The sequence below is a fragment of the Scyliorhinus torazame genome, chromosome 10 (genome assembly GCF_047496885.1).
Source record: "Scyliorhinus torazame isolate Kashiwa2021f chromosome 10, sScyTor2.1, whole genome shotgun sequence".
Lineage (NCBI taxonomy): Eukaryota > Metazoa > Chordata > Chondrichthyes > Carcharhiniformes > Scyliorhinidae > Scyliorhinus > Scyliorhinus torazame.
Genome location: NC_092716.1, coordinates 41,356,725 through 41,383,501, shown reverse-complemented (window position 1 = coordinate 41,383,501; position 26,777 = coordinate 41,356,725). Strand labels below are relative to the sequence as shown.

The window sequence follows — 26,777 nt, the reverse complement described above, 5'->3', positions numbered from 1 at the left end:
ACCAACCGTCTGGGCCTTCTCCCATCTCTGTGGGGACAGAGAGAGGGCATTGTGAGGTGTACGCTTCATGGGAGACCCTAGCCTGGCCCAGATTAGTACGGATTCACGTAAACTTGGACCATACGGAACAGCACCTGGAAGGTCTTCCAGGTCATTGGAGGCCTAGAGTGTACACGGACAGGGCAAGGTGGCACCCAGGCACTGCCAAGGGGGGGGGGCACTGCCGAGGTTCAGGGTCTGAAGGGGACCATGCCCATGAAGAGGGTGAAGGGCGGGTGTTATGGGCCAGGTTTTAGAGAACCCCAAAATGTAGCATGGAGTTCACCTGACCCCCAACTTTTAATAGATTGTGGTATGGGGAGCACATGGCCCACTCTACAGGTGTGGTACAGCAGAACTGGAAAAGTATTTTTTAAAGCAAAACAATGTTTATTCTATGAACTCAAGTTAATCTTTTTGAAACACACAGTGAACATCTTAGCAACCATCAATACAAATACAACGCCCAAAGAATACAACACTAAGTAATCCTTAATAACTTCCCAAACAACATCCAGAAGACAGAAGAAACACCTTTTAACAGAAGCACATTAGGTTTACATTCACTACTGAGAACATTTATAATTCTGAATTCACCAAATGATCAAGAGATAGTCTTTTATGGCAGAGATCAACAGTACACCTGCTCTGTCTGGCTTCAGCTCCAACACTGAAAACAAAACTAAAACACACCCTGCAACAAACAGCCTAAAACAAAAGTAAAAAGCTGAGACAGCCCAGCTCCACCCACACTCTGACATCACATATTTTAAAGGTACATTTCTTAAACACCCATTTCTTAAAGGTACTCTCACATGACACAGGTAATATGGGGGCCTCCGGAAGGTTTGAGGGGGGGGGGGGGTGAAGAATGGTGGTTCGGGGAGGGGAGGGCCAAAAGGGGGCGTGGGGAGGTTTGAAAAGCAGGGGATCTCAGTGAGCCCATAGCAGGGGTGTCTTTACTTTTGGGAGGGCATGGGGTGAAATTATCTTTAGGAATCTACATCCTCTACCTTTTAAGATAGACACAAAATACCTGTTCAATGCCGTTGCCATTTCTTTGTTTTTCCATCTTAAATTCCCCAGCCTCATTCTCTAAAGCACCACCACCAGCTAGCTTTAGTTATTCAATAACATACTATCTGTTTTTATATTTGTGGCTAGCTTTCACTCATACTCTACCTTGTTATGTTTTTAGTCAGTATTTGCTGGTTAATGTCTGCTCAATAAATGCAGGTACCACTTAGCCAGAGAAATAGGAAATCCTGACTTAGGACAACTCCATCCCCAGTGGATGGCAAATTTGCTTTTGTACGAGGCTGGGGGTTCAGTTTCTTGTACGTCTGGCAGAGAAATCCCAGAAACAGCAGAGATCTGATTCAACTACATTGTTGCTGGTTTCTACTTGGTAACTTTGAACTCAGAGTTATGTCACATGACCAGCTGAACCTCCATGGATTTTCAAAGCTGCCTAGTACAATAGGAAGGGAAATGCTGAGCAACATTTCAAGCTTAAGAACTACCTCAGGAAAAAAGGAACAAACTGAGGATTGACTGTGAAGCAATTCATTCTCGGAACGGGGATCTTGCAGATAGAGCAATACACAAATGTGATTATCCACTCTTCAGCGGGTGAGAATCACATTATCTCTGTAGTCGACCGTCAAAAATTCTTGTTCGAAGAAACCAGTGTCTACATTTCTATCACTCAAACTGGCAGCCAAACATAATAGGCTGTAAATTTTATTTATGGCATTAATTAATGCAAAAGTTCAGTCCTTAGCAATTCCCAAGGGTTTATCCAAAGAAGATAAACGAGAAGACACGAGGGCTTCTCATTTTCCGTTATCAGTTTGAACTCCAGTGGTTGTGAGTAATCATCTGGGTTAATGTTCTAATCATCTTCTCGCTCCTCTTTTGTCAACATGTGATCATGCAGTAGTTGCTTTGAATGCGGCAACAGGCCCAGCTCAAACACTGCCCTTTACAAGTGCTGGTAACTGCATCTCTCGAGGCCTGTGATCTGCACCCACTGCTTCAGCAATACTGGAAAATCCTTGTTCCCTGTAAAAAAAAAAACATATAGAATTGTTAATTGCTTGAAGAAACACAACAAAATTAGCCCTCGTAGCCCAAGATGGTAAAATTACGCACTGGCAGTGCAAAAAATTTCAGTTCATGAGAGTCTGATACCCGAAACCAGAACAGTCAATCAAACCCGTTGATCCATTACATGACCTGAGTGTGGAGATAACTGAGGGGAGCACAGTAAGAAGTCTTACAACACCAGGTTAAAGTTCAACAGGTTTGTTTCAAAACACTAGCTTTGAGCGCAGTGCCTTCATCAGATGAGTGAAGAGGTGGGTTCCACAACCACATGTATCGACAAAGTCAATGATGCAAGATGATACTTTCAATGCGAATTTTTGCAGGTAATTAAGTCTTTACAGGTCCAGATGGAGCGAATGGAGAGAGGGATAATCACAGGTTAAAGAGGTGTGAATTGTCTCAAGCCAGGAGAGTTGGCAGGATTTTGCAAGCCCAGGCCAGATGGGTGAATGACCTGAATAGTATGACGAAATGGCAGGATTTGATTCTGGGATGTTTGCCTCCCTGGAATCTATAAGAGGGAGTTCAGGGACATGGAAGGCTAAACCAATGACGTGATGGTGTGTGTCACTGCATGCTGCTCCAAAGTACCATCCTGCAATGATTACCCAGAGAATACCAAAGACAATCTACATTGCACCCTCCAACGTGGTGTTTAGTGTCCAGTCATGTTGCACACGGTGTGTGTCGGTGTGGTCCTGGTATAATATTAATATTATTCCATAGCAGTTACAATGGATTGGAACTGGGATTTCAATGGGGTCTGATTGCAACCTTGCTCTGCCAGTTTCAATGGATATTCCTCTCCAACAAGTTTGCATTCTCAGGGAATCTATTTCCCACAAGCAAGAATATTGCAGCCATCCAACAAACACATCATGGCAAAATCAGTAAGTTTCTAAAATATCCCACTGCCAATGCATTGCGTGACTAAGAGAGTAATACTTGAACAGTAGCGCACACTTACTTTAACAGTTGCTCCAGCTCGCGTTTGATTTTGTTTACCACGGGGGGTCCTTCATAAACAAAGACAGTGTACAACTGGACCAAAGTGGCTCCTGCGCGGATCTTCTCAAGGGCATCAGCTCCACTGCTGATTCCACCCACCCCAATAATAGGAACTCTCCCTGCAGAAGAAAGCAGAGCTGCAATAAGATACACTATAGGTGGTGGACACGGCCCACCATTGGCTGCACACTATTCCGGCAGGGAAAATGTGGTGCGGGGGGGCTGCCGTCGGTGGAACCCCCGCCAACAGGAATGCCAGATAATTTCAGCATACACTTAACTTGTACTAGAGGAGCCGGTAACTAACTGCATGTTACACTGACCATACTCCACCAGGCCGAGGCTTTTCAAAATTTTTTTAACGTATAATTTATAAATTCAAAAGTGCAGGTGTATTTTCCCAATTATATTACCGACCAGCAAAAATTTATTTTGAGTGGAAGGCAATTTAAGAAGGACGGTTAAAAGGAGCTGAACTAATATGGACCAACGAGGACCGAAGTTTGATCATCTCTCTCCACCAAATTAGTCGATCTCGATTGTAGTGAGGGAGTTGCAATTGGCATCATTGCCTTGGAGTTGGAGGGGTCAAATCCCACTACTCATCATAATACTGTGAGCAATGCTGGGAGCTCATGTGGCCAAGACCAGTTCTGAAGCCCCATTCTCAAAACTGCTGATGATATTATAGAATTTACAGTGCAGGAGGAGGCCATTCGGCCCATCGAGTCTGCACCTGCCCTTGGAAATCCTACTTAAGCCCATGCCTCCACCCTATCCCCATAATCCAGTAACCCCATCTAACCTTTTTGGACACCAAGGGGTCAATTTAGCATAGCCAATCCACCTAACCTGCATATCTTTGGACTGTGGGAGGAAACTGGAGCACCCGGAGGAAACCCACGCAGAAGCGGGGAGAAAGTGCAAACTCCACGCAGAGGAAGCTGGAATTGAACCCAGGACCCTGAAGCCATGAGGCAGCAGTGCTAACCACTATGCCACCGTGCCAAGGATCACACCTGAACGACAGCCATTTGAGAGTAGTACTGGAGAACACATGGTGCCTGTGGAATTGTGCTCTAGCAGGAGAGCCAACATCTTCAGGAGAGGAGAGAAAAAGGGACAAAAAAACCAAGACCTCTCCAAGTCTTAGCGAGACTATTTTGAATTGAGCAATTTTCCACATAAATTCATGAATCCTAGTAAGGAATTGGTGAATTCTCAAATGTCACCCTTGTCCAAGTTGAAAGAACACACATCCGCCTCTCACTCTAGGCTTGATTTCACAAAGGCCCCAGAAGTGAAAAGGACAATTGTAGTGAAGCTGTAGTTCAATCTGATGTAAAAATAAAAGTGACCAACATCATTTTGTACCCCAGGGGTGGCGAAAAAGGGATTGCGTTGAAGTTTCCATGAGCAACCCTAAACCATCTTTACTCAGCTGTCTTCATAGTATTATGGGCCAGGGTTTAGAGAACACCAAAGTATATCATGGAGTTCACCTGACCCACAACTTTGAATAGATTTTGGTTATGGGGAGCACAAAGGCCCACTTTACAGGTGTGATGCAACAGAGATCTAAAAGTATTTTTAAACAAAAACATTTATTCTATGAATCCAGTTAACATTTTATAAACACACAGTAAACATCTTATCAACCACCAACCCTGATAACCCCCCAAAAGATACAGTACTCTATAGGTAACCCGTAGTAACTTTCCTAACAACATCCATAAGTCAAAAAACCCTTTTATCAAAGACAGTAGGTTTGCATTCCTTCCAGAAACAGGGATTACTTTGAAATCATCAACTGATCTGGTGACATTCTTTAGATTGCAGAGATCAATACACACATCTGCTTGGTTTGAATGCAGCTCTCGAACTGAAAGCAAAACTAAACTCAGAGCCAAAACAGCTTTCAGCACAGAACAATAGTAAAAAGCAGAGCAGAGCCCAGCTCCACCCACACACTGACATCACTGCAGCTACTTGATAAAGCACACTTATCGGACATTCACATGACAATAGTACATTCTGAAATATTACTCATCACTGAGGGCACTGCAGTTCACCATGTAGAGCATGCTACCTTGAAATTACATTGTGTAATTGGCCCACAGAACCTCCATACATTTAATTGCATCATTATGGGTTTTACTAGGCCACATGCACTTTAAAATAGTGAACTGATGTTGTCCGTTTAGTTCATTACTATGACAGCTTCATCTGAAAAATGTTTTTTAAAAAACCTTGAGAAAAACTACCATCTTTGCTGTATCAGTAAGTGGCACGCGAGCAGTGAGAGTCCTCATCCTGCGTGATATACAGTCTGAGTGAGTATACCTGGGAATTAGGATCAAAGTGGGAATTCAACTGGTAAATAAGTAGCCTAGTTAAACAGGTAACTCTCCGAGTGCCATTTAATTGTCAATCACTTGTCAGCCCTTTCCCAGAATAGGTGTTGATTACTGTAGCAGGAAGCTAAGCCAAGAGTGACTCTTCTCAGCATGACTTTTTCAAGCTCATGATCAGTAAGTGCCGCGCGAGCAGTGAGAGAGATCTGATCCTGAGTAAGACATAGTCCGAGTGAGTATATTTGGATTAAAAAGGCTAAGAGGCGTTTTGATAAAGATGTTCAAAATTGTAAGGGGGTGGACAGAACAGACAGGGAGAAACTTTTCCCGCTCATTAAAGGGTCGAGAATGAGAGGGCACAGCTTTAAAGTGGTTTGACAAAGAAGCAAATGCGATGTAAAGAAAAGCTTTTCACACACTGAATGGTTCGGGTCTGGAATGCACTGCCTGGAAGTGTGCCGGAGGCAGGTTCCATTGAGGCATAGTAGAGGATTAGTTGAATAGAAACATACAGGGGGACAAGGAAAATGCAGGGGAATTGCACTAACTCATGATCCTCACGATGGGCCAAATGTTCTCCTCCTGCGCCGTAACAATCCTGTATGGAGCTAAATGAGCAACCTCCAGATAAAGGAAGTACAATTTCTGCCCTTCTGCTTATTGCTGCGCCAGTCCTCTTACACCAATGTTGAATTTGAACTCCCTGTCACTGATGCCATTTGTGATTCAACGTGGCTGAATTGTACCTTTGGTTAGTGAATAAAAGTCCTTCACAGCCTGTGTTGACATTTCCTTCAGTGGAGCTCCACTCAAGCCCCCAGGCTGAGTCTGCAGTGGGTCTTTCAGAGATTGTGGCCTACTGACTGTAGTGTTTGTCACGATTAGACCATCAACTCCCAGCTGAAAATTCGAAGAGGAGTACATTAAGTGGAAGGTTGCATATAGAATCATAGAATTTACAGTGCAGAAGAAGGCCATATGGCCCATCGAGTCCGCACTGACCCTTGGAAAGAGCACCCCAACCAAGCCCACACCTCCACCCTATCCCCGCAGCCCAGTAACCCCACCCAAACGTTTTGGACACCAAGGGCAATTTAGAATGGCCAATTCACCTAGCCTGCACATCTTTGGATGTAGGAGGAAACCCACGCAAACACGGGGAGAACTCCGCCCAGACAGTGACCCAAGCCAGGAATCGACCTGGGACCCTGGAGCTGTGAAGCAACTGTGCTACCCCACATTGTGGCTGGATAATCAGAACAATGCAGTGATGCGACAGGCCCAACCCCTCTCCCTGTCTAACACAATTTACAAAGTACAGACACAAGGAAAAGAAAGTGGCTCTAATTCTCCGGTCGCTGTGATTCACTTTTCTCAACGGCAGCACCAGCCCATGGGGTTCCCGGCGGCATGGGTGGTTACAATGGAAAATTCCATCGATAAGCAGCAGGAAGATAGAATCTCGGCACCAGCAAACAGCGCGCGGCCAAGAAATTCGCGGCCGGGGAAGCGGAGAATCCAGCCCAGTTGCAAATCTAGTCCCAGCAATCAGAATCCTGAAACCCAAGATCAGGCTGAGATACACACTCAGAATAAGAGCTCATTACCTCCTCTGGGGTTTGTTACCTAACAATGACCCAAATGGAAATCTCACTTTATTATAGCTCAATGTTAAAATCACTAAATCCAAGCGGTAGACCTGTAATCAGGCTACAGGTGTGGAAAGTGAACCTGGCCTTGTTGGAGGTTCAATTGCACGAAGTTGTGTTGACCTCACCTCCATTACAACACGAGCAATGTCTTTTTTATCTTCAGCTGTCAGATCTGGAGCAATTTTTAAAAATACAGCTGGCTTCCGGTTGATTTTCAGAGCATCTCTTTCCTTCAACACCTGTAAAAGAATCAGAAACAGCGGCTACAAAATCCGTAACCAACATTTGTTTCTAATTTTTTTTCATTTTTTTTTCATGGGTTCAGTAGCTTTTCTTCCACACTGTCATTTCAGCAATGGAATAGGATTAAACATCATTACCCAATCCGTAAGCAACATGATGTTCTGAAAATGATAGAGGCAAGGTTTTCTCACAGCACAAACACATCAATGCTCTAAATAAATTTGGGGACCCATATTTTATTTTATTTTTTTAAATTAAAGAATGCAACATTTTACTTGTCAGCATTAAATACAAACCAACACTGGCAAGAAGTAAAAAATAATAAATTCTGACAGATATTTGCTTTTTCCTTAACATAAGAGAGTTGCATTTATATAGCGTCTTTTATGACTTCAGAACGTCGCAACACGTTTCACATCCAATTAAGTATGTTGGATATGCAGTCAGAGGTGTAAGGTAATTAAATATGCTGGATGTGTAATCAGGGCTGTAATGTAATTAAATATACTGGATGTGTAGTCAGAGTTGGAATGTAATTAATACATTGGATGCTCAGTCAGGGTTGTAATGTAATTATTGCATTGGATGTGTAGTCAGTGGTGTAACGTAATAAATGCACTGAATATGTAGTCAGAGTTGTAATGTAATTAAATATGTTGGACGTGTAGTCACGAGTTTGAATGTAATTAATACATTGGATGTCTAGTCGAGGTTGTAATGCAATTATTGCATTGGGTGTGTAGTCAGAGGTGTAACGTAGTTCATGCATTGGATGTGTAGTCAAAGTCGTAATGTAAATAAATATGTTGGCTATGTGGTCAGAGCTGTAATGTAATTAAATGTTGGATGTGTAATCAGAGTTGTAATGTAATTAATACATTGGATGTGTCGTCAGGAGATGTAACGTAATTACTGCATTGGATGTGTCAGAGTTGTAATGTAATTAAGTATGTTGGATGTGTAATCAGAGGTGAGGTATATGTAATTAAATAAGTTGCACGTGAAGTCAGAGATGTAATTAATGCATTGGGTGTGTAATCAGCTGTAATGTAGGAGCCAATATTTGTACAAATAGCAATGCGATAGTGACCAGATATGTTTTAAGTGATGTTTGTTAAATATTGGCCACGGCACTGTGGAGAATTCCCTTTCTCTTCTTCAAAATAGTATCATCTTTTAAGTCCAAACAAGAGGGCAGGTGGGAACTCAGTTTAAGTCTCACCTGAAAGGTTTGACCTCCGGCGGTGTAGCACTCCCTCCAGTACCATATTGGAACGGCAGCCTAGGGTTTGCTTTCCAACGTTAAGAGTTGGACTTGAATCCACAAGCTCCATTTCTACCTCGGAGTTACAGAAATAGCAGATGTTTTGCTTTCAGCTGCTTGATCGGACACACCAAAAATAAGAAAGCTGCTTGCTGACCTTTTTCAACAGTTTCCGCAGGTCCTCCTTATTCTGAAGTGCCCTTAAACCCGGGGTGTTGGGACTAGACAGATTCACAACCAGATAGTCAGCTAATTGGCCCAGCTGCTTGACTCCTTCCACATAATCGGCTGTAGCGTCCCTGGACAGCTTGTTCTTCCCGAGATTGATACCCAAAGGTCTTCCCGCTTCCAAAACATAAGCCAAACAATTCACACAATGGCTATTTCTGGAAGGAGATGCCATCAGAACATTTGACAGGAATCATACTTAAAAGTTCTACAGAAAGCAGACATCTTTCATACACAGTTGCTAGTCACAGCTGGATTAAAACAGCTTTTACAATTCCAATGCCAGGGAAATGGTTGGGAGTTTCCCCACTAACATTTCATTCTTTAATTTTCCTTCGTGTCACAAATTTCCATACTGCAGTTCCCTGGAACCTGTGCCAGTGTCCCGATTGCAAATGATAAGTGTGGGAGGGGTGAAACACACAAGGACTACGGGACCCCATTGATTTTTAGTCCCTTAACAAATTGGCTTTGAAGAAGCACCAAATCCTGTTTAGCAGTAAAGAAATAAATTGCATTTATGTAGCGTCTCCCACACTCCCGAGATACCCTGAAGGATTTTGCAGACAATGTATTAATTCTGACGTGAAGTCACAGTTGCTTTTGTGGAAAAAAACACAGCATCAAGGTCCCAGAAATAAAATATTTTGGTGATCTTGACTTGAGGGATAAACAGTGCTGTAGGTCTGGAGTCACATATAGGTCAGGCCAGGTAAGGATGCAAGATTTCTCTCCCTAAAGGCCATTTGTGAACCAGGGGCTGGATTCTACAAAAATGGGGCTATGTCCCCACACCAGCGTAAAAATGCTGGCGTTTCACTCTTCACTTTCCTCAGAATAATTTACAGCTATTCTTGCAAGGCCTCCGAGTGTTCCTCGCAACTTCAGCTGCGGATACGGGCCCCCGCACTTCTGATCGTGAGTCCGCGCATGCAGCTGCAAGATGTAGGCCCCCCCCACCCCGAGATGGCGTGCGCCCGCGGATCTGAGCCGCCTGATCGCTGCCCTGGCCGCCCATGAGGCCCCCCCCCCCCCCCTACCCCCACCATCAGGACCTCTGCGGACTCATCCGGAGGTTCCCGACGGCCATTACGTGGTTAGAACCACACCGCCGGGAACTCGACCAGTTTTGCATGGAGAATTGCGCGGGATGGGATTCTGTCAATGGCCCCCCTAGTCGCGCCACATAAATCGGGCTCGAGCGATTCTCTTTTGACCGGAGAATCGCGGGAGCGGCACCGGCTACGATTCTCCACCTCCGTGCCGAATGCGATTTCGCTGTGGGGCTGCGGAGAATCCAGCCCCAGATGTTTTTCTTTACAACAATCGACAATAATAATAATCTTTATTGTCACAAGTAGGCTTACATTAACACTGCAATGAAGTTCCTGTGAAAATCCCCTAGTCGTCACATTCTGGCGCCTGTTCGGGTACACTGAGGGAGTATTCAAAGTGTCCAAATTACCTAACATCACCTCTCTTTGTTGTATTAGCTACAATGATCTCAGTTTCCCCAGAATATGGAAAATAATTTCAGCCAGATTTCCATCTCCTTATCACTATCCACCCACTCCTTCTGATGGTGGCTTAAATGCACACCAAGTGAGAAAAAGCTCAGGGTGTGGTCTGACACATTTAGTGCTGCTGCAGCCTTCTGTAACTCATTGATAAAGGTTATAAATGAAAACAGGTCACTTGGGAAAGGTACTGCACAACACCAGGAAACCATGGAACTGTACCCAATCAAGAAGAAAACATATTCTGGAAAAGAAGGTGAAGAGATATAATTTATTGAAAATAGAACATAAGAAAACAGAGGAATAGCATGCACATCTTTGGGTTGTAGGGGTGAGACCCGTTATAGGGAGAATGTGCAAATTCCACAGAAGAGTTTTAAGACAAGAATGAAAATTTAAAACTTTGCACAACTGGGAACTGGTGGTGGGGCAAGGAAGGGTGTCAGCAGCTATGTGTGTAACCTGACTTTATTATTGCTGAAAGAGAGAGACATGCACTCATCAGTTTCCAAATTTCAGAGAGAACAACAGCTTATATTGCATGAGAAAGTGCAGATTGGTTGCAAGTCAACTCTGATTTGTTGAGGTACTGACATGGATAATGCAGCAAGGAACAATTGTTCCCCTTGCTTTGCGTAATTCAAAGAATTATGCAATGCCTGAACATGTGGATAGCAATGAACAGCATGTGGATGAGAAATATGAAGGTGCCAAGAACTGATCCTGTGGGGGGGCGTATCAGTATCAGTGTGGATGTGGGACGAGAAGCCATTCCTGGTGATTCTCCAGCTATGACTGTATAGATAACTATGCTTATACAATCTAGCCTGACTCAATAATGGAGCAGGGGCATTGATGGAAGTTGGTGTGGTGGTCAACTATGTCAAAGGCGGCAGAAGATTCAAGGAAGAGTAGTTGACCAATGTCACAATCACCTGGGGCGTTATTTGAAATTTTAGTAAGAGCCTTTTCAGTAATGTTATAGGGGCTGAAACCTGATTGGGGGGCTCATATGTACAGTTCTGGGAATGATATGCAAGGATTTGAGAGCTGACAGTACATTAGTAATTACTTAGAGTAAGTTTGGCCCAGTGGGCTAGGAAAAGGAGGGAAGCAGCAAAGGCAGCTGAATGGATGATTTCTGTTATATGATGTATAGTAATATCTTGTTACTCATTTGCTTACTGCCAGAATGGTTGTATGCTTGATGTTCAGTAACACTAACGGTTTCATGGCCATCAGACTTTCAGTGCCAGATTTTTATTGAATTCAATTTCCATCATCTGCCCTGGTGGGATTCGAACCAGGGTCTCCAAAGCTCCTGGGTCTCTGGATTATTAGACCAGTGACAATACCACTACGCCATTGCCTCCCTGTGTATTTACAGTAGTTACCCAGAAATTAGAAGAGTTTCTTTATAACACTGCCAGAACCATCCGCGTTTGCGATTTAAATTGCATTTTTGGATGCTTCCCAGTGCAGACAAATTGGCCAGAGGAAGTTGTAACTTCTCAGCAATTACCCTGCACACCTCTACTGTTAAATGTCCGAGAGCAATTCCCCAGTGCACCTTTATCTTTAGGGTACCGCTCTAAATCCGATGCTGGGGGAGCTCAGAAGTTACGATTTCAGATCTTCCAATTCTGAAAAGTATCCAGACTTGCAAGATCAACTCATTTGTCACCCTCCACATCTGGCGAGTATTTTCAGTTCCTTGCATCAGGGTGGCCGGTATTTGCAGTAAAAGCTTCTTCTGCTGCCACCATGTGACTAGAAACAGTATTACACCCAAGGCTGTCCATTTCCTACCGAATTGCTGATCAAATTTCACCACCTGCACCTTGAAATACAAAGTTATGCAGACGAAATAGAAAAATAAAGCTGGGCAATGGTTTGTGTCAAATCAAAACCAAATAAACTGAAAGAATAAAGAGTGAAGCGGGGTTCAGAACAAATTAGGCACTGTACTCCAACACTTTGAAATAGAAACAGAAAGTGCTGGAAAAACTCACAAGTCTGGCAGCGTCTGTGGAGAGAGAAACAGAGTATGTCTCAAATCGAATAGGACCCTTCTTCAGAATCCGTTCCAGCTCTTACCTTTCGTAAGCTGTTCCTGGGTTTGTGACCGAGCTCGAAGCCTCTGCTGCACGACAGTGTAACCATGACTATTAAAACCATACCTGGTTTAAAAAAAAATTAAATTGACATTTCTGAAAAAGATAAAAAGACAAAGAAAAACACCAAATTCTTGGTATTGCTGCTCTCCAAAGGAGTGCTTGTTCACACACTGCACTGGAGGGGCACAGCACCTGACCGGAATACATCCCAGGACCTTATTATACGGGAAACGTCCAGTCCCGTATGTGAGGGGATTTCCCCACTCCGGTGCAGTCACCGGGGGGGGGGGGGGGGGGGGGAAAGAGAGATTTCCAATGCTTTGTATGACGGAATCTCCATGTCTCATCATTGGGGATTGGGGACATCAGGACGAGACATTGGGAGAGATTCCAAACTCCCAACATCCCGGAACATAAACGGGGGCCACATTCAATAAGGCCTACTGTAGTACAAAGTGTTTGTGGGTTTTGCTCATTTCTATGGCCCCGATTTGCCACCAGCAGCAGCCCATTAGAGAATCAGGGGCGGAATTCAGATTGCTATAAAATACTTGCAGACACTTGGCTTCAAACCTGAAGGACCCGATGATCCCAGGAAATTCACCGGTTTGAGTCTTGCGCACCTCGCTGCATGCTGCTCCTAGACCATCAGCTGGGGGAGGGGGGCCCAAGCTAGCATGCGCAAGGGCCAGTGCCAGCTAACTTGGGCAGCAGTGCATTCGCACGCTTCTGCTTATAAATTAAAATGATGTTGAGTAGAAGGCTTGTGTGGTGCGTAAACACCAGCATAGATCTGTTCCTTCGAACCCAAATGCCTGACTGAAAAAGTCCTCAATGTACACAGTCATTTTTCACATGTACACTGATCCAACTCTCACCACCATCACTGCTCTCGATGGTCTGACCTCTAGATGAACTTCCACATATCCATGCTATCACCAAGACCATCAAATTCCACCGCCTTCTTCCCTGGAGCGATTCTCTGGAAAGATTTCTAAGTGTTTAGCGAGCAGGAATTGCAGCGAGTTTCCAGACGTCTGGCCCAGCGAGGCTGACAATGCTATTCAACGTTAATTGGTCCACGTAACAAGGCCATACAGGCTTCTCGCCCCTAAAGCCGGCTCGCCAGCAGATTCGCCAGCACCTCGCTTGCAAGCACCCCGCTAACAAGGTCTGAAACATCCTCACTTAAGCTGAGGATGCCACCGGAATAGTCGTGGCACAGCTGTCATCACCACCGTCCACCAGTGCGGATACACACATGGTGGGAAATGTTAATGGTCAGGCTTCGGGTGGGCACCACACCACACTGCTGCTGATGCACGTCAGGTGGAGACAGGAACCTCCAGGCGAGGCAACAGTCGGAGGGATGCTGGATCCCAGGACCCAGCTGAGCCTGTAGAACAGTTACCTGGAGCTGATGGAGACATTAGGGAGCAGCCGGGACATTCAGCGTCACTCCAGCAGATCCATAGTGGCTTGGAGGAACCCCAGAGGCTACTGGCACAGGAGATATCCAAGGTGTCGCGCAGTCAGTGACTGCCATGGCGGAGGGTCTCGGCAGAATGTCTGCCTCGCTGTGGGATGTATGCAGTACCAGGCCAACCTCGCCCAGCTCCCACCCACCCCAAAATATTTTCGACACATTATAGGACAAACTGCAAGGAGTTATACTCACAGCACATTCCGCCTACCTGTTGATGACAGCCTGATCAGGCTCCAGCCTGAAGATCCTGGGTTTGGGATTTCCATCCTGGGGTTTTGGTGTGACGCTTCCGACCTCCACAAATCCAAACCCCATCTTGTAAAGGCCGTCCACTGCCTCGCCATGTTTGTCGAACCCGGCTGCAATTCCCACTGGGTTCTTGAACTTTTGGCCAAAGACATTTACCTCCTGAAACAGGTCAGAATGGCTGGTGAATGAGGCAAACTCAACATTCAGCAGCCAAGGTTATTCCACACACTTAGGGCTGTCAACCCACCAATTTTGCCCCGGGTTCTCCAGAATTAACCTCCTGGATCTTGTTGCAAATTACGCAGAAGAGCTTTCCTCCCCCTTTTTCCTTTGAACACTTTAATTTACTAATAATAAAAATATTGCAGAGAGGGGGCAGGCGGTTTTCTAGTGTAGGGCCGGTGGGAGGCGGAGAACCCTTCAGTTATACTTCCAGAGTTGGCAACCCTATACACAACGCAAGTTATTCTGAAGCACATTGCTAGGTCGTGCGTACCAAGGACTACTGACATTTTCTGGCTCGAGTACATTATTTTCTAAACTTCCCTTCCTCTCCTACAGTCACTCAATCTCAGACCCGCTGTCTGGAAATTGCCCCAGAACCGCCACAGCATGTCCTTCCTGCATGCTAGATTTTTAAAAATTCATTCATGGGCTGTGGGCGTCACTGGCTGGGCCAGAGCTTATTGCCCATGAGAAGGTGACGGTGAACTGCTCTTCCTCTTAAGCCACTCTACCTCTGTGAAGAGTTTCAAAAGAACAAGTTGCATTTGAAAATGAAACAGCTTATGAGCTCACAGTAGGTGTCTGAAGGATCTGGCAAGTCAAATCAATAATCAGACAGTAGACGGGCAAACAGGAGACACGTCTGTCGTACTCAGTCACCTCGCCACAACCTAGAAAAATTGGGAATATTTTCCAAGCAGCAGGAACGTGAATTCCATTATTCTGATGTGAATTTGACTAAATCTGATGTTGAATTTCTTTTTCACATTAACACAGTGACATGCCATATATACAGTGACATGTACATAAACGGAGCTTTATCACATCTATTCAAACTAATTTTTTCTTGCAAATAAAATCATGGCTGGAAAAGTCCTCAAACTTCACAAATGATACAAAAACACTAATCAGACAGCAATTTACAGAAGCACTTTGCATTTGAAATTAAAATCACTGCAATAGCCATCCGTTGCTCACGGAAAGCTTAGGGTATATTTTCTCCCATTTGTTATTTTTGTCTGAAAGGTAGGCAGTGTTCCACACTTTATACCCATAGCAACTTCCTTTCCAAGATTAGCAAAGAGAAGAAAATGTTAAGAAATGTTAAGTAGTTTAATTTACAAAGCAGGATTTTAGCAAGGATGGAATTGCATGGTTATTTCAATATAGGCTTCACAAAGAGACAGTGGTCCAAATCTGCCCGTCAGTCAGGGCCACAGGGTCCGATGCTGTTCAGAATGAAAACTACCCATGGACCAGGAAATGTTTAAAAAGGCTAAACTTGTGATCCACGATACAGGAGAACTCCCCCAGAGCAGGAATCCGGGCTGCGAGCAGTGTAGAAGACACACACAGCATGTTTTAACAGCACCAGCTGATGTGAGGCAAGTTTAACTGTCCAGTGGGAAGGTTAGTGAAGGGATGAGTGGATGAATGAGTGAAGGCTGGTCATGGAATAGTTGGGTCAGGTCAAGGCGGTGGGGAGGGGTGGTATTCGGGTCAGGTCTGATCGGGGTAGATGGGAGGGATAGCCAGGGTGGCTCATCAGGGGAAGTCCGCGGGTGGGTAGGGGAGGGGTCTATAATTACCCTGGAGTTAGATCAGTCCAAAGCATCCGGCTCTAACTCAAGAGTGAAGGGCTTTTGCTGAGGATCCCGGGGAGCACGGGAATTGCTCACTGGAAGTTCAAACTTCCCGGTAATTCCCACAGAATCAGCACGCAGAGTCTTGCTGCACATCATGGGTCGTGCATCCAGTCATCAATGACCAGAGACCAGAAGATCTGAGGCAACATTGTGGGTGATTAATCGGGGCAAGTCGTGCTCGTTATAAGAAACTGTCGTCAGATCACTCCAGATTCTGTAGGATGACAAAAGCGGGAGTGGGGTAAACGAAGAGTGAGGTAAAGAGCAGAGCACTTTTGTGAAGTGTTATGGGCAAGGGTTTAGAGAACCCCAAAGTGTATCATGGAGTTCACCTGACCCACAACTTTTAATAGATTGTGGTATGGGGAGCACACGGCCCACTCTACAGGTGTGGTACAGCAGAAATGGAAAAGCATTTTTTAAAGCAAAACAATGTTTATTCTCTGAACTCAAGTTAACCTTTTTAAAACATAGTGAACATCTTAGCAATCATTAATTCAAATACAGCCCCCAAAGACTACAACACTAAGTAATGCTTAATAACTTCCCAAACAACATCCAGAAGACAAAAGAAACACCTTTTAACAGAAGCACATTAGGTTTACATTCACTACTGAGAACATTTATAATTCTGAATTCACCAAATGATCAAGAGATAGTCTTTTCATGGCAGAGAGATCAACAGTACACCTGCTCTGTCTCCAACACTGAAACAAAACTAAAACACACCCTGCAGCAGCCTAAAACAAAAGTAAAAAGCTGACAGACAGCCCAGCTCCACCCACTCTGACATCACTGCAGTAACATACACCCATTTCTTAAAGGTATTCTCACTATGGATATTTATATACACACCCATTTATAAACACCCATTTCTTAAAGGTACTCTCACATGACAGAAGAGCAGATTAATAATTTGAACGACATGAAAAAGCGAATGTTGGGAGTGCAAAGATTGTCGAGAACACTATTCACAGCAATTTCAAAATTCACTTTGTAAAGCCAATAAAAGGTATGCATTCAGTTCCCTAATTGCTGAAGTTCAACAGCCCATGGGAGTTTTTAAGATGTTTTTGGGGATGTTGTACCTCATGGCGTACTTACCAGGGCAGACGAATCCCTGCATTTCGACCACGGGATTAATCGCCACGAAATAAACTGGACAGTAAGGTTATGAGCCAATTCAGGATCCACAATCCTCCGCAGAACAGGCATCAGGTGTTTGGCATAAAACTTCTCATCCCCAACTGCAGTGCAATAGGTGAGAAACAGACAAGCGCCACCGCCCAGCACTTGAACAGCCTCTCGTAAACGTCTCTGTGGAGAGGAGAATAAAAACACCATTCAAATTGAATCCAAAACAAGAGAGAATATCTTTCCCACTGTTAACCAATAGCAAGAGCTGTGCTGGAAATGCTTGCAAGGCTGGTTTCAATCAGGGACATGGCTTCTGGTGGTCTATTTTTAAAAATATATATTTTATTCTGGCGTTTTCATTAAAAACAAGTCACGGCAGAAATAAAATTATACAACATTATAAATAATCCACACCCACTCGCCCCCTGCGCCCCACTCTCTTCCCCTCCTCCCGTCCTGTGGCTCAGAGTCCCTCCTCCAAGTAAGATCCGTCTCCGGGCTATCAGGGAGGCAAAGGCCAAAACATCGGCCTCTCTCGCCCCCTGGACTCCCGGATCTTTCGACACCTCAATATCGGCATTTCTGGACTCAGGGCCACCTTTAACCTCCCCAACACCTCAGACATCATGTCCACAAAACCCTGCCAGAACCCCTTCAGTTTCGGACATGCCCAAAATAGGTGGATATGATTCACAAGCCTCCCCGCCCTCATCTGTCCTCCACCCCCTCAAAAAACCTACTCATCCATGTTACTGTCATAGGCACAATAAACTGAATGAGGCGGAGCCTCACACACAACGAGGAATAATTCACCCTCCGCAGGACCTCTTCCGCGTCCTGGCCTCCACCTCGCCACCCAGCTCTTCCTCCCAGCTTTATTTATGTCCCCCACTGGAGCCCCCTCCCAATCCATCAGCTCCTTGTAGACATCGGACACCTTCCACTCCCCTATCTCCCCCTTTGACAGCGCCTTGTCTTGCAACCCCAAGGGTAGAACCCAGGAAAGGAGGGCACCTCTCTCCTCACAAAATCCCGAACCTGCAGGTACCTGCAACCATTCCCCCGGGCAGCTCATACTCTTCCTCCAGGTCCTTCAATTTCACAAAACTGCCCCCTACAAACAGGTCCCCTAATCGCTCAATCCCTGCCTGCCACGATCTCCAAAACCTCACATCCAGCCCCCCCTGGTGCAAACCTATGGCTGTCACAAATCAGTGCCCACACCGAGGCACCCTCCAGTCCCAAATGCTGCCTCCACTGCCCCCATACCCTGAAAGCTGACACCACCACTGGCCAGTGAGAACGGCAGAGGCACTATTAAGAATGCCCTCAAGCTGCCCTACAAGTCGCCGCCTCCAACTGCCCCCAAGTGGACCCCTCCCCCACTACCCATTTCCTAACCATGGCGATGTTCGCCGCCCAGTAATAGTTCATTATATTCGGCAACCAACCCACCTCTCTCCTTGTCCCCACTCCAAAAAAGCCCTTTTGACCTGCAGGGTCTTCACTGCCCATACAAACTCAGAAATCAGCTGTTAAACTTTTTGAAGAATGACTTTGGGACAACGGTCGAAAGGTTCTGAAATATTAACAGGAACCTTGGCAGCATCATCATCATTACTGTCTGCACCTGTCCCGCCAGCGACAATGGCAGCATATCCCACCGCTTGAAACCCACTCCTCCACCAACTGGGTCAAACCCCGTATCACCTGAATGCCCAGGTATCTAAAACTCACCCCCACTACCTTAAACGGCAACTCCGCTAACCTCCTCTCCCGTGGCTTCAATCGGGAAAATCTTGCTCTTTCCCATATTCAACTTGTACCCGCAGAACTGGCCAAAGTCCTCCAAAATTCCCATAATGTCCCCAATGCCACCCAGTGCGTCTGAAATATATAACAGCAGGTCGTTCACGTAGAGCGAAACGTTGTGCTCTCCGGCCCCCTGCACAATCCCTTTCCAATCCCGTGACACTCTAAGCGTCATAGCCAAGGCTCTATAGCAAAGGCAAAAATCAACGGGAAGAGCGGGCACCCTGCCTCGTGCCGCGATGCAGCCCAAAATATCCCGAACTCACCCAGTTCGTCCGCACACTTGCGACCGATGCCTTGTACAGCAACCGGACCTTGTCCACAAATCCCTGACCAAACCCAAACCGCCCCAGCACTTCCCATAGGTACTCCCACTCAACCTGATCGAACGCCTTCTCCGCATCCATTGCCACTGCCACCTCCTGCCCCTCTGGAGGCATCATAATCACATTAAGCTGCTTCCTCACATTTGGTGATAACAGTCTCCCTTTCACAAACCCCGTTCGGTCTTTGCCTATCACCCCGGAACGCAGCCCTCATTTTGCAAAGCCAATACGTCGCCACATTCAACAACGATATTGGACGGTACGCTGCACACTGCTCCGGGTTGTTGTCCATTTTCAATATCAGGAGATGGATGCCTGTGTTAGTATAGTGCACTTCCTCGTCTGCCTCCCCCACTGAAGAATCTTCTCTTTATCCAACCGCATCGCCTTTGGCGGCTCACCCACTTGCGGCCTCATTAGCACCGTGTGCACTCGGTCGACCTCCAGGGGCTAGTCAAAGGCCCCCACCCCCATCAACTGTTCCAATATTTTGGCCATATACATGCCAGCCTCCTCTCCTTCGAGCATCGCCACAATCCTCAAATTTTCCCCTCTGTAGTGATTCTCCAGATCCTCCGCCTTCTCTTTCAGCCTCTTCTGGGTCTCCCACATCAGCCCAACCTTGGCCACCTGCTCCTCATGCTCCCCCACCGCCTCCTCCATTTTCTGGATCGCCCGGCCCTGGGACTCCAGCCTCTGCTCCACTAGGTCAGTCCCTGCTTTAACCGGCTCCCACCACCTTGGCCAGGGCCTCCTTCCTCTGCTGGCTGAACTTAGTGTTTAAAAAGTCCACCAGCTGCTCAGTTGACCACTAGATGGACAGACCAGGCCCTTTGCCCTCCGCCATCTTAGCCTGTGGAGCACCACAAAGACTCTCCTGCTCCAACAGCTCCCTTCTTCTTGGCCCACTCCTAGTTTGTGCATCCACCCGCCAGCCACAGGAGTTGCACCTTCTCCAGGTACTCCTACACCTCCTCCAGATTCTCCTATACCTCTTTTCATCCAAACTTCCGCCCCTCAGACAGGGAAAGGACAAAAAAACAAAACACCTTGAGCGGGAGCTACCAAATGTAAAACCACTCACTCCATGGCCGCCACCGGAAGACATGGTGTACTTTTTTTTTTTAAATGGACAACTTGCATTTATATAGCGGTGTAGCAGGATATAGCAGAGAACTTTACAAGATGGAGGGGCATTGGACAGAAAAAAGGAGGCATTTTAAAATGATCAAAGAGATAAGGTTTCAGAAGTCAAGGAAAAAGACAGCAAACTTTTGTAACTGTTAGGGTGGAATAATTCTAAGCAGTAGAAAAGAAAGGTAATTCTCAGATGGAGTGGAGACAGTGGCAAACAAACAGTTAAACCAGAGGCAGTGGGTGGGGATTGGGATGTACAATTGAGGAGGAAGATGACTCCATTCAGTGGATTAGTGGACAGGAAGCCAGGCAGCCTGACACGTTCAGGGAAAGTTCCAATGTTTGGGCCTTGTTAGAATGGTTTGAGATGGGACAACGTGGTCTTAGAAAATTAACATTTCACAGCCATCGAGGATGTGTGCGAAGGAAAAAAAAACCAGAAACACGAGAAAAGATTCAGCCTGATCAGACAGATTCTAACATCGGCACAGAAAACCGCCCCCGCAACCCCCAGGGTATCAAGATTTACAATCACATTCTTATCACTTTTTGAACTTTTGCCAAATGCACATAAAAATAAAATGTCCAAGAGTTACAAACGCAATGTCGACTTTAACCCCACTCACATGCATTCTTGTATTAATCGACACAATTAAATTTAACTTAAGGCAGGATCGTGATAGACCGTGGACATTTTTCACCGTTACATTGCAAGTTTGTTTAAGCAAAATAAAAAGGTAAATTTGGTAAAGTACACAATGCATTTTCTTTTACTGCTTGCTTTAGTGCGGAACTCTCTGCCTCACCGTGGCTGGCACATGGGGGAAGCTGCTCCCACACAAAGGAACAGGGCAGACACTGCGCTGTGCCGAAGGTGGAGGAGGCAGAGCGGTGCTACACTGTTGCAATGGGCCCTTCTCCTGCAGTCCAGCCTCTACCTGCAATGTGCTGCTCACCATTCCGTCCTCAATGGCAGATTATTGGCTTCCTGCGCTCCCGGAACAGGCCGACTCGGGGAAATCGGACACACGGGAAGTGCAGCAAGAGTGGGACCGCCCAGTGCAACAGCATAAGTGTAACCTCCTCACTGCACAGCCTGTGTAACTGTGTGCAGTCCCGGCCAGTGGATTGTTTTATTGTGTGCAGTCATAATGATAAATTAAAAACTGGAGTAATTTACTTTCCTACCTGTCCTTTGCCTCAACTTCATGGCTTACAGTCAAAAATGTTGAATTTCAAATTAGAATACCTGAATCCATTTGATAGCTTTGAACAGTGCATAGCTAAATAACATTCAGAGGACCCATTACAAAAGTCTGGTGGTTGGCCAGAAATGCAAATTTAATCAGTTTTTAAAATACATTTATGAATTGTGTTAATTCTGATGCTTCCAAAATCCTGTGAATATCAGAGCAGCAGCTCAGGTTAGTTTGGTAGGAGCTTCGGATGTGAGTTTTCAGAACTTGAGGAATCGCAATGATTGAGGAGGGATCATCAGATATGTAACTCTGTGCATCCTAACTGCTAAAGTGTCCCAAACCAAGACAGGTACTTTACGATGAAAGCTCAGTGCACTTCCTTTGCAAGTGGTGCATCCTTGCGTGGTGTGGCATCCAGCCTCCACTCCCATTGCTGTTCTCCCTTGCTGAACTTTCAGTTGACAGAGTGAGCACGTGCGGCACTGCAGCACAGTGATTGGATTGGATTTGTTTATTGCCATGTGTACCGAGGTACAGTAAAAAGTATTTTTCTGCGAGCAGCTCAACAGATCATTAAGTACATGAAAAGAAAAGGAAATTTAAAAAAATACATAATAGGGCAACACAATGTAGCCAGTTAAAATGGCTAACTCCTGATTTAGAATGGCTAACTCCCGATTTAAAATGGCGAATGGCAAAGGCTGATGGGAAAGTCAGCCAACAGGACACAAACGAGCAGCTGCAGGTTGACTGTATTCACCTGTGGGAAGGCCAGACAAGATCGATACCAGTAACCATCTGCATATTAATGAGCAATCCCCGGGAACAATGAGCAACATTTAGATACATAAAGCCAACCCAGACTCGTCGGCGCCAGCAGAAGCCTACACAAAGGGAGGTGAACGACCACCGCAAGACCGCCCATCAATCAAGGAATCGCTCCAGCATTGGAGAAAATCTAACCAAGTGATTGGGACAAAGTCCAATCACTTGGAACCAGGTACAGGGTCCGCCCCGAAAGGCGGGAAGCCCCTGGGGACTATAAGAATAGAGTCCAAGTTCAAATGGCTCTCTGCGCCCTCTGCCCCTCTTCTGGTCACTCAGCAATGCGAACCAACCCTTGACAGTGACCGGTCCAGCCATCGCTGAAATCTAGTAAGTCTTACTTCAACGCTCGCTACGAGATAGGCGCTCCTAGCTACCAATCTGTACCAACTTCGAATCCCGCAGGCTCAGAACCCGAACGAAAGGCCATTCGTTTCCCTGACCTGGTGGGCCAGTTCCAAGTTAAGTTTGGCCTGTTAGTTGTAGAAGTAGCTTAGACGTAGAATTTATACATGAGTAGTGATTGCTGTGTATAATAAATGTGCTTTGATTTAAATCTTACTAAGCGGTGTATTGGATTATTGATTATTACTCGGACTTGAACCACGTGGCGGTATCAGAAAGATATCTGGCGACTCAAGAGCAAAGGTGATAAAACAGAGCAATTAAATTAAGGCAAAAGTTAGCAACAACAAGGTACACAATGTAACTACATAACACCGCCATCGGGTGAAGCATACAGGAGTGTAGTGTTAATGAGGTCAGTCCATAAGAGGGTCGTTTAGGAGTCTGGTAACAGTGGGGAAGCAGCTGTTTTTGAGTCAGTGCATGTTCTCAGACTTTTGTATCTCCTGCCCGATGGAAGAAGTTGGAAGAGTGAGTAAGCCGGGTGGGAGAGGTCTTTGATTGTGCTGCCCGCTTTCCCCAGGCAGTGGGAGGTATGGATGGGAGGCACGTTCATGTGATGGACTAGGTTGTGTTCATGACTCTGAAGATTCTTGCGGTCCTGGGCCGAGCAGTTGCCATTCCAGGCTGTGATGCAGCCAGATAGGATGCTTTCTATGGTGCATCTGTAAAAGTTGGTAAGAGTTAATAAGAGATGGTTAGCACTGTTGCTTCACAGTGCCAGGGTCCCAGGTTTGATTCCCGCTTGGGCCACTGCCTGTGCGGAGTCTGCACATTCTCCCCGTGCCTCCGTGGGTTTCCTCCGGGCACTCCGGTTTTCTCCCACAAGTCCCAAAAGACGTGCAGTTGGGTGAATTGGACATTTTGAATTCTCCCTCCCTGTACCCAAACAGGCACCGGAATGTGACGACTGGGGGATTTTCACAGTAACTTCACTGCAGTGTTAATGTAAGCCTACTTGTGACAATAATAAAGATTATCAGACACCAATGACCACAGCTAATATCTGACCCAAGTGAGTTTTAAATTCTTGAGGCTCAAATGTGAATGCAGGACATGTCCTCTCAGCAATGGTTTGGCTGTTCCCTCAGAAGTTGGAGGGCTAGAGGAGAGGTCTCCTCTGATGGGACTTAGTTTTATGCTCTTGGAACCTGACAGTTATGAGGGTATCACGGGCAAGCCTCCCTCGATTCCCCTCCCCATGACATCCTGCCGCTTGTTGGATCTCTTATTTTCTAATAAGAGTTAAAATCCGGTAGTAGGTTTAGATTGAGTTAATTGCAAAATGTATTGGTACAAACTCCGATATAAAAAGGAACATATTTTAAAAATTAATTCTAAAACTAACATTATTACTAACCTCTCTCTTTTGTCTTCTCTTGCAGGCTTGAACAGCCTCCGAGGCCCTTGGAGACCTGTTAACCCGACCCGACCTGACCTCCGCGACCTGGAAGAAGATCGGGCCCAAACCGGAAGTGAAGCCCCGACCTCGATTTGGACGCGACACGGACCTCGGAGCTCCCAATCCGGCCAAACTACCGACGCTACCCCCAGATCGCCTGGCCCAGTCCCCGGAGCTCCCGACCCGACCCCCGACGGCAAGACCCGGCCCAACGCGACCCCGAGAGACCCGCCCAGCGACCCGACCCCGAGAGGCCCGCCCAGCGACCCCGACCTACCTGGTGATGGAAGAAAGAAAAATCCACGTGGAGGCTCGACCGGGCCTACTTCAAGATCCGACCCCAGGAGCGCCCAGGGAGGAACAGACCACAGGACCCAGAATAACCTGCTCGGCAAGCCCCTGCCCACGACCCAGGACCCCCGAAACAGCGGAGACCCCGCGCGAGGACCTGAACCCGCTGCAAGGTATTCCCGCGCTCGCAAAACACCGGGATCCATCCGGATCACAAACATGCCCCCCTAGCAACCCCTCTACCTCAACCAGCGCCCGGGACCCTGCCAGACGTGACGCCGGATACGTAAACAGCGCCCTGGTCCCCGCCAGCGCCCTGGACCCCGGCAGACGCAACCACTTACCTTCCACAAGGGCTGACGTCTCCCATCGGATCCCAGGATCATCCAGCAGCAGCCGCCGACCGAGGAAGCGTGGGAAACGCGGCAGTCTGCAGGTTAGACTGAAGCAACGTGGTTTCAAGACTCCTCTCCCCAGCATACTCCTGGCAAATGTCTGAGCGATCGAAAACAAGCTGGATGAACGTAACGCCAGACTTCCCTCTCAGAGGGATGTAAGAGACTGCTGTGTGCTCTGTTTCACAGAGACATGGCTCACCCCTGCCTCACCGGACTGTGCCATACAACCTGAAGGCTTCTCAATTCACCGGGCGGACCGCACGGCATCATCAGGCAAAGCGGAGGGTGGAGGGGTGTGCCTCCTCATCAACTCCTCCTGGTGCTTGGATGTGGCGACCCTGGCGACCTACTGCTCTCCAGATCTGGAATACCTGACCGTGAAGCGCCGCCCATATTATCTTCCACGTGAGTTCACTTCAGCCATTATCACAGCGGTCTACATCCCACCCCAGGCAAAAGTGAGGAAGGCGCTGGGCGAACTATACACAGTTATAAACAACTATGAAACAGAACACCCGGAGGCCTTGTTCATCGTGGCCAGAGACTTTAACAAGGCCAACCTCAAGAGTGTACTGCCAAAATTCCACCAGCGCATCTGTCCCACCAGGGGGCGACAACACTCTTGACCACTGCTACTCAAAAATCAAGGGCGCCTACCGTTCCATCCTCCGACCGCACTTTGGGAAATCTGACCATAAGATGGTGCTCCTTCTCCCGGCATACAAGCAGAAACTCAAGCGGGAGAATCCAGCTAAGAAGGTTGTGCAGTGCTGGTCCGAGGAGACAGAAGAGCTCTTATGTGACTGCTTAGAGACAGTGGACTGGTCCATATTTAAGAACTCAGCGACCAACTTAAATGAGTATGCCACCACCGTCACAGACTTCATCAGCAAATGTGTGGACGACTGCGTGCCAAAGAAAGCAGTACGTACGTTCCTAAACTGGAAACCATGGCTCAATCGCGAGATTGACTCCCTAGTGAAGGACAGATCTGAGGCGTTCAAGACAGACGACCCTGACCTATACAAGAAATCCAGGTACGACCTCCGCAAAGCCATCCGAGATGCCAAGAGAGAATATCAAACCAATCTAGAGTCACAGACAGACTCTCGGCGGTTGTGGCAAGGACTAAACAACATAACGGGCTACAAAGCGAAGCCGAACATTATCTCTGGCAGCAGCGCACCCCTCCCCGATGAAGTCAATGCATTCTATGCTCGGTTCAAGCAGGTAACCAACAATCCGCTGTTGAGTGCCCTAGCAGCCCATAACTCACCCACACCCACCATCACAGCTTCCGAAGTCAGATCGGCTTTCCTGAAAGTGAACCCTTGGAAGGCGACGGGCCCGGACGGGATCACTGGTCGTGTACTCAGAGCCTGCGCGGACCAGCTGGCAGAGGTATTCGCGGACATCTTTAACCTGTCCCTATTCCACTCCGAGGTCCCCACCTGCTTCAAGAAGACCACCATCATGCTGGTACCAAAGAAGAACCAGGCAACGTGCCTTAATGACTACCGTCCAGTGGCCCTGACTTCAGTTTTAATGAAGTGCTTCGAGAGGTTGATCATGAAGCGCATCACCTCCATACTCCTAGAACGCCTTGATCCACTGCAATTCGCATACTGCTGCAACCGTTCCACATCAGACGCCATTTCTCTGGCCCTACACTCATCCCTAGAGCATCTCGAAAAGAAGGACTCCTACG

General features: G+C 46.6%; 1 protein-coding gene and 1 non-coding gene across 6 annotated transcripts; both read right to left on the bottom strand.

The window, feature by feature from the left end:
- Positions 1-408: 408 nt before the first annotated feature.
- Positions 409-25,146, bottom strand: dhodh (dihydroorotate dehydrogenase). Of its 5 annotated transcripts, none has more exons than XM_072517986.1 (9): positions 25,016-25,146; positions 17,242-17,454; positions 14,226-14,425; positions 12,512-12,594; positions 8,827-9,014; positions 7,288-7,401; positions 6,257-6,410; positions 3,116-3,275; positions 409-2,103 (listed from the first exon to the last, which is right to left on the bottom strand). In XM_072517986.1, the coding sequence occupies exons 1-9, from the start codon at positions 25,055-25,057 to the stop codon at positions 2,010-2,012; spliced, it is 1,248 nt and encodes a 415-aa protein (XP_072374087.1). In that variant the 5' UTR covers positions 25,058-25,146; the 3' UTR covers positions 409-2,009. The 5 variants fall into 5 exon arrangements, with proteins under 5 accessions (XP_072374087.1, XP_072374089.1, XP_072374088.1 ...); XM_072517988.1 differs by lacking the exon at positions 25,016-25,146 and adding an exon at positions 21,506-21,639; XM_072517987.1 differs by lacking the exon at positions 25,016-25,146 and adding an exon at positions 21,488-21,612.
- LOC140384969 (small nucleolar RNA SNORD98) lies at positions 7,480-7,544 on the bottom strand. Its single transcript, XR_011933251.1, has one exon. It is a non-coding gene; the product is annotated as a small nucleolar RNA SNORD98 (small nucleolar RNA).
- Positions 25,147-26,777: the final 1,631 nt, after the last annotated feature.

Excerpts from the sequence above, each read along its gene's own strand:
- dhodh (XM_072517984.1), bottom strand. The coding sequence starts at position 21,508 with ATGGTGAGCAGCACATTGCAGGTAGAGGCTGGACTGCAGGAGAAGGGC. Across the intron at positions 9,015-12,511 it reads CCAGGAACAGCTTACGAAAG|CGGGAAGACCTTTGGGTATC; the intron begins GTAAGAGCTGGA and ends ATGTTTTGGAAG. Across the intron at positions 3,276-6,256 it reads CTTTTATTCACTAACCAAAG|GGAGAGTTCCTATTATTGGG; the intron begins GTACAATTCAGC and ends TTTCTTCTGCAG.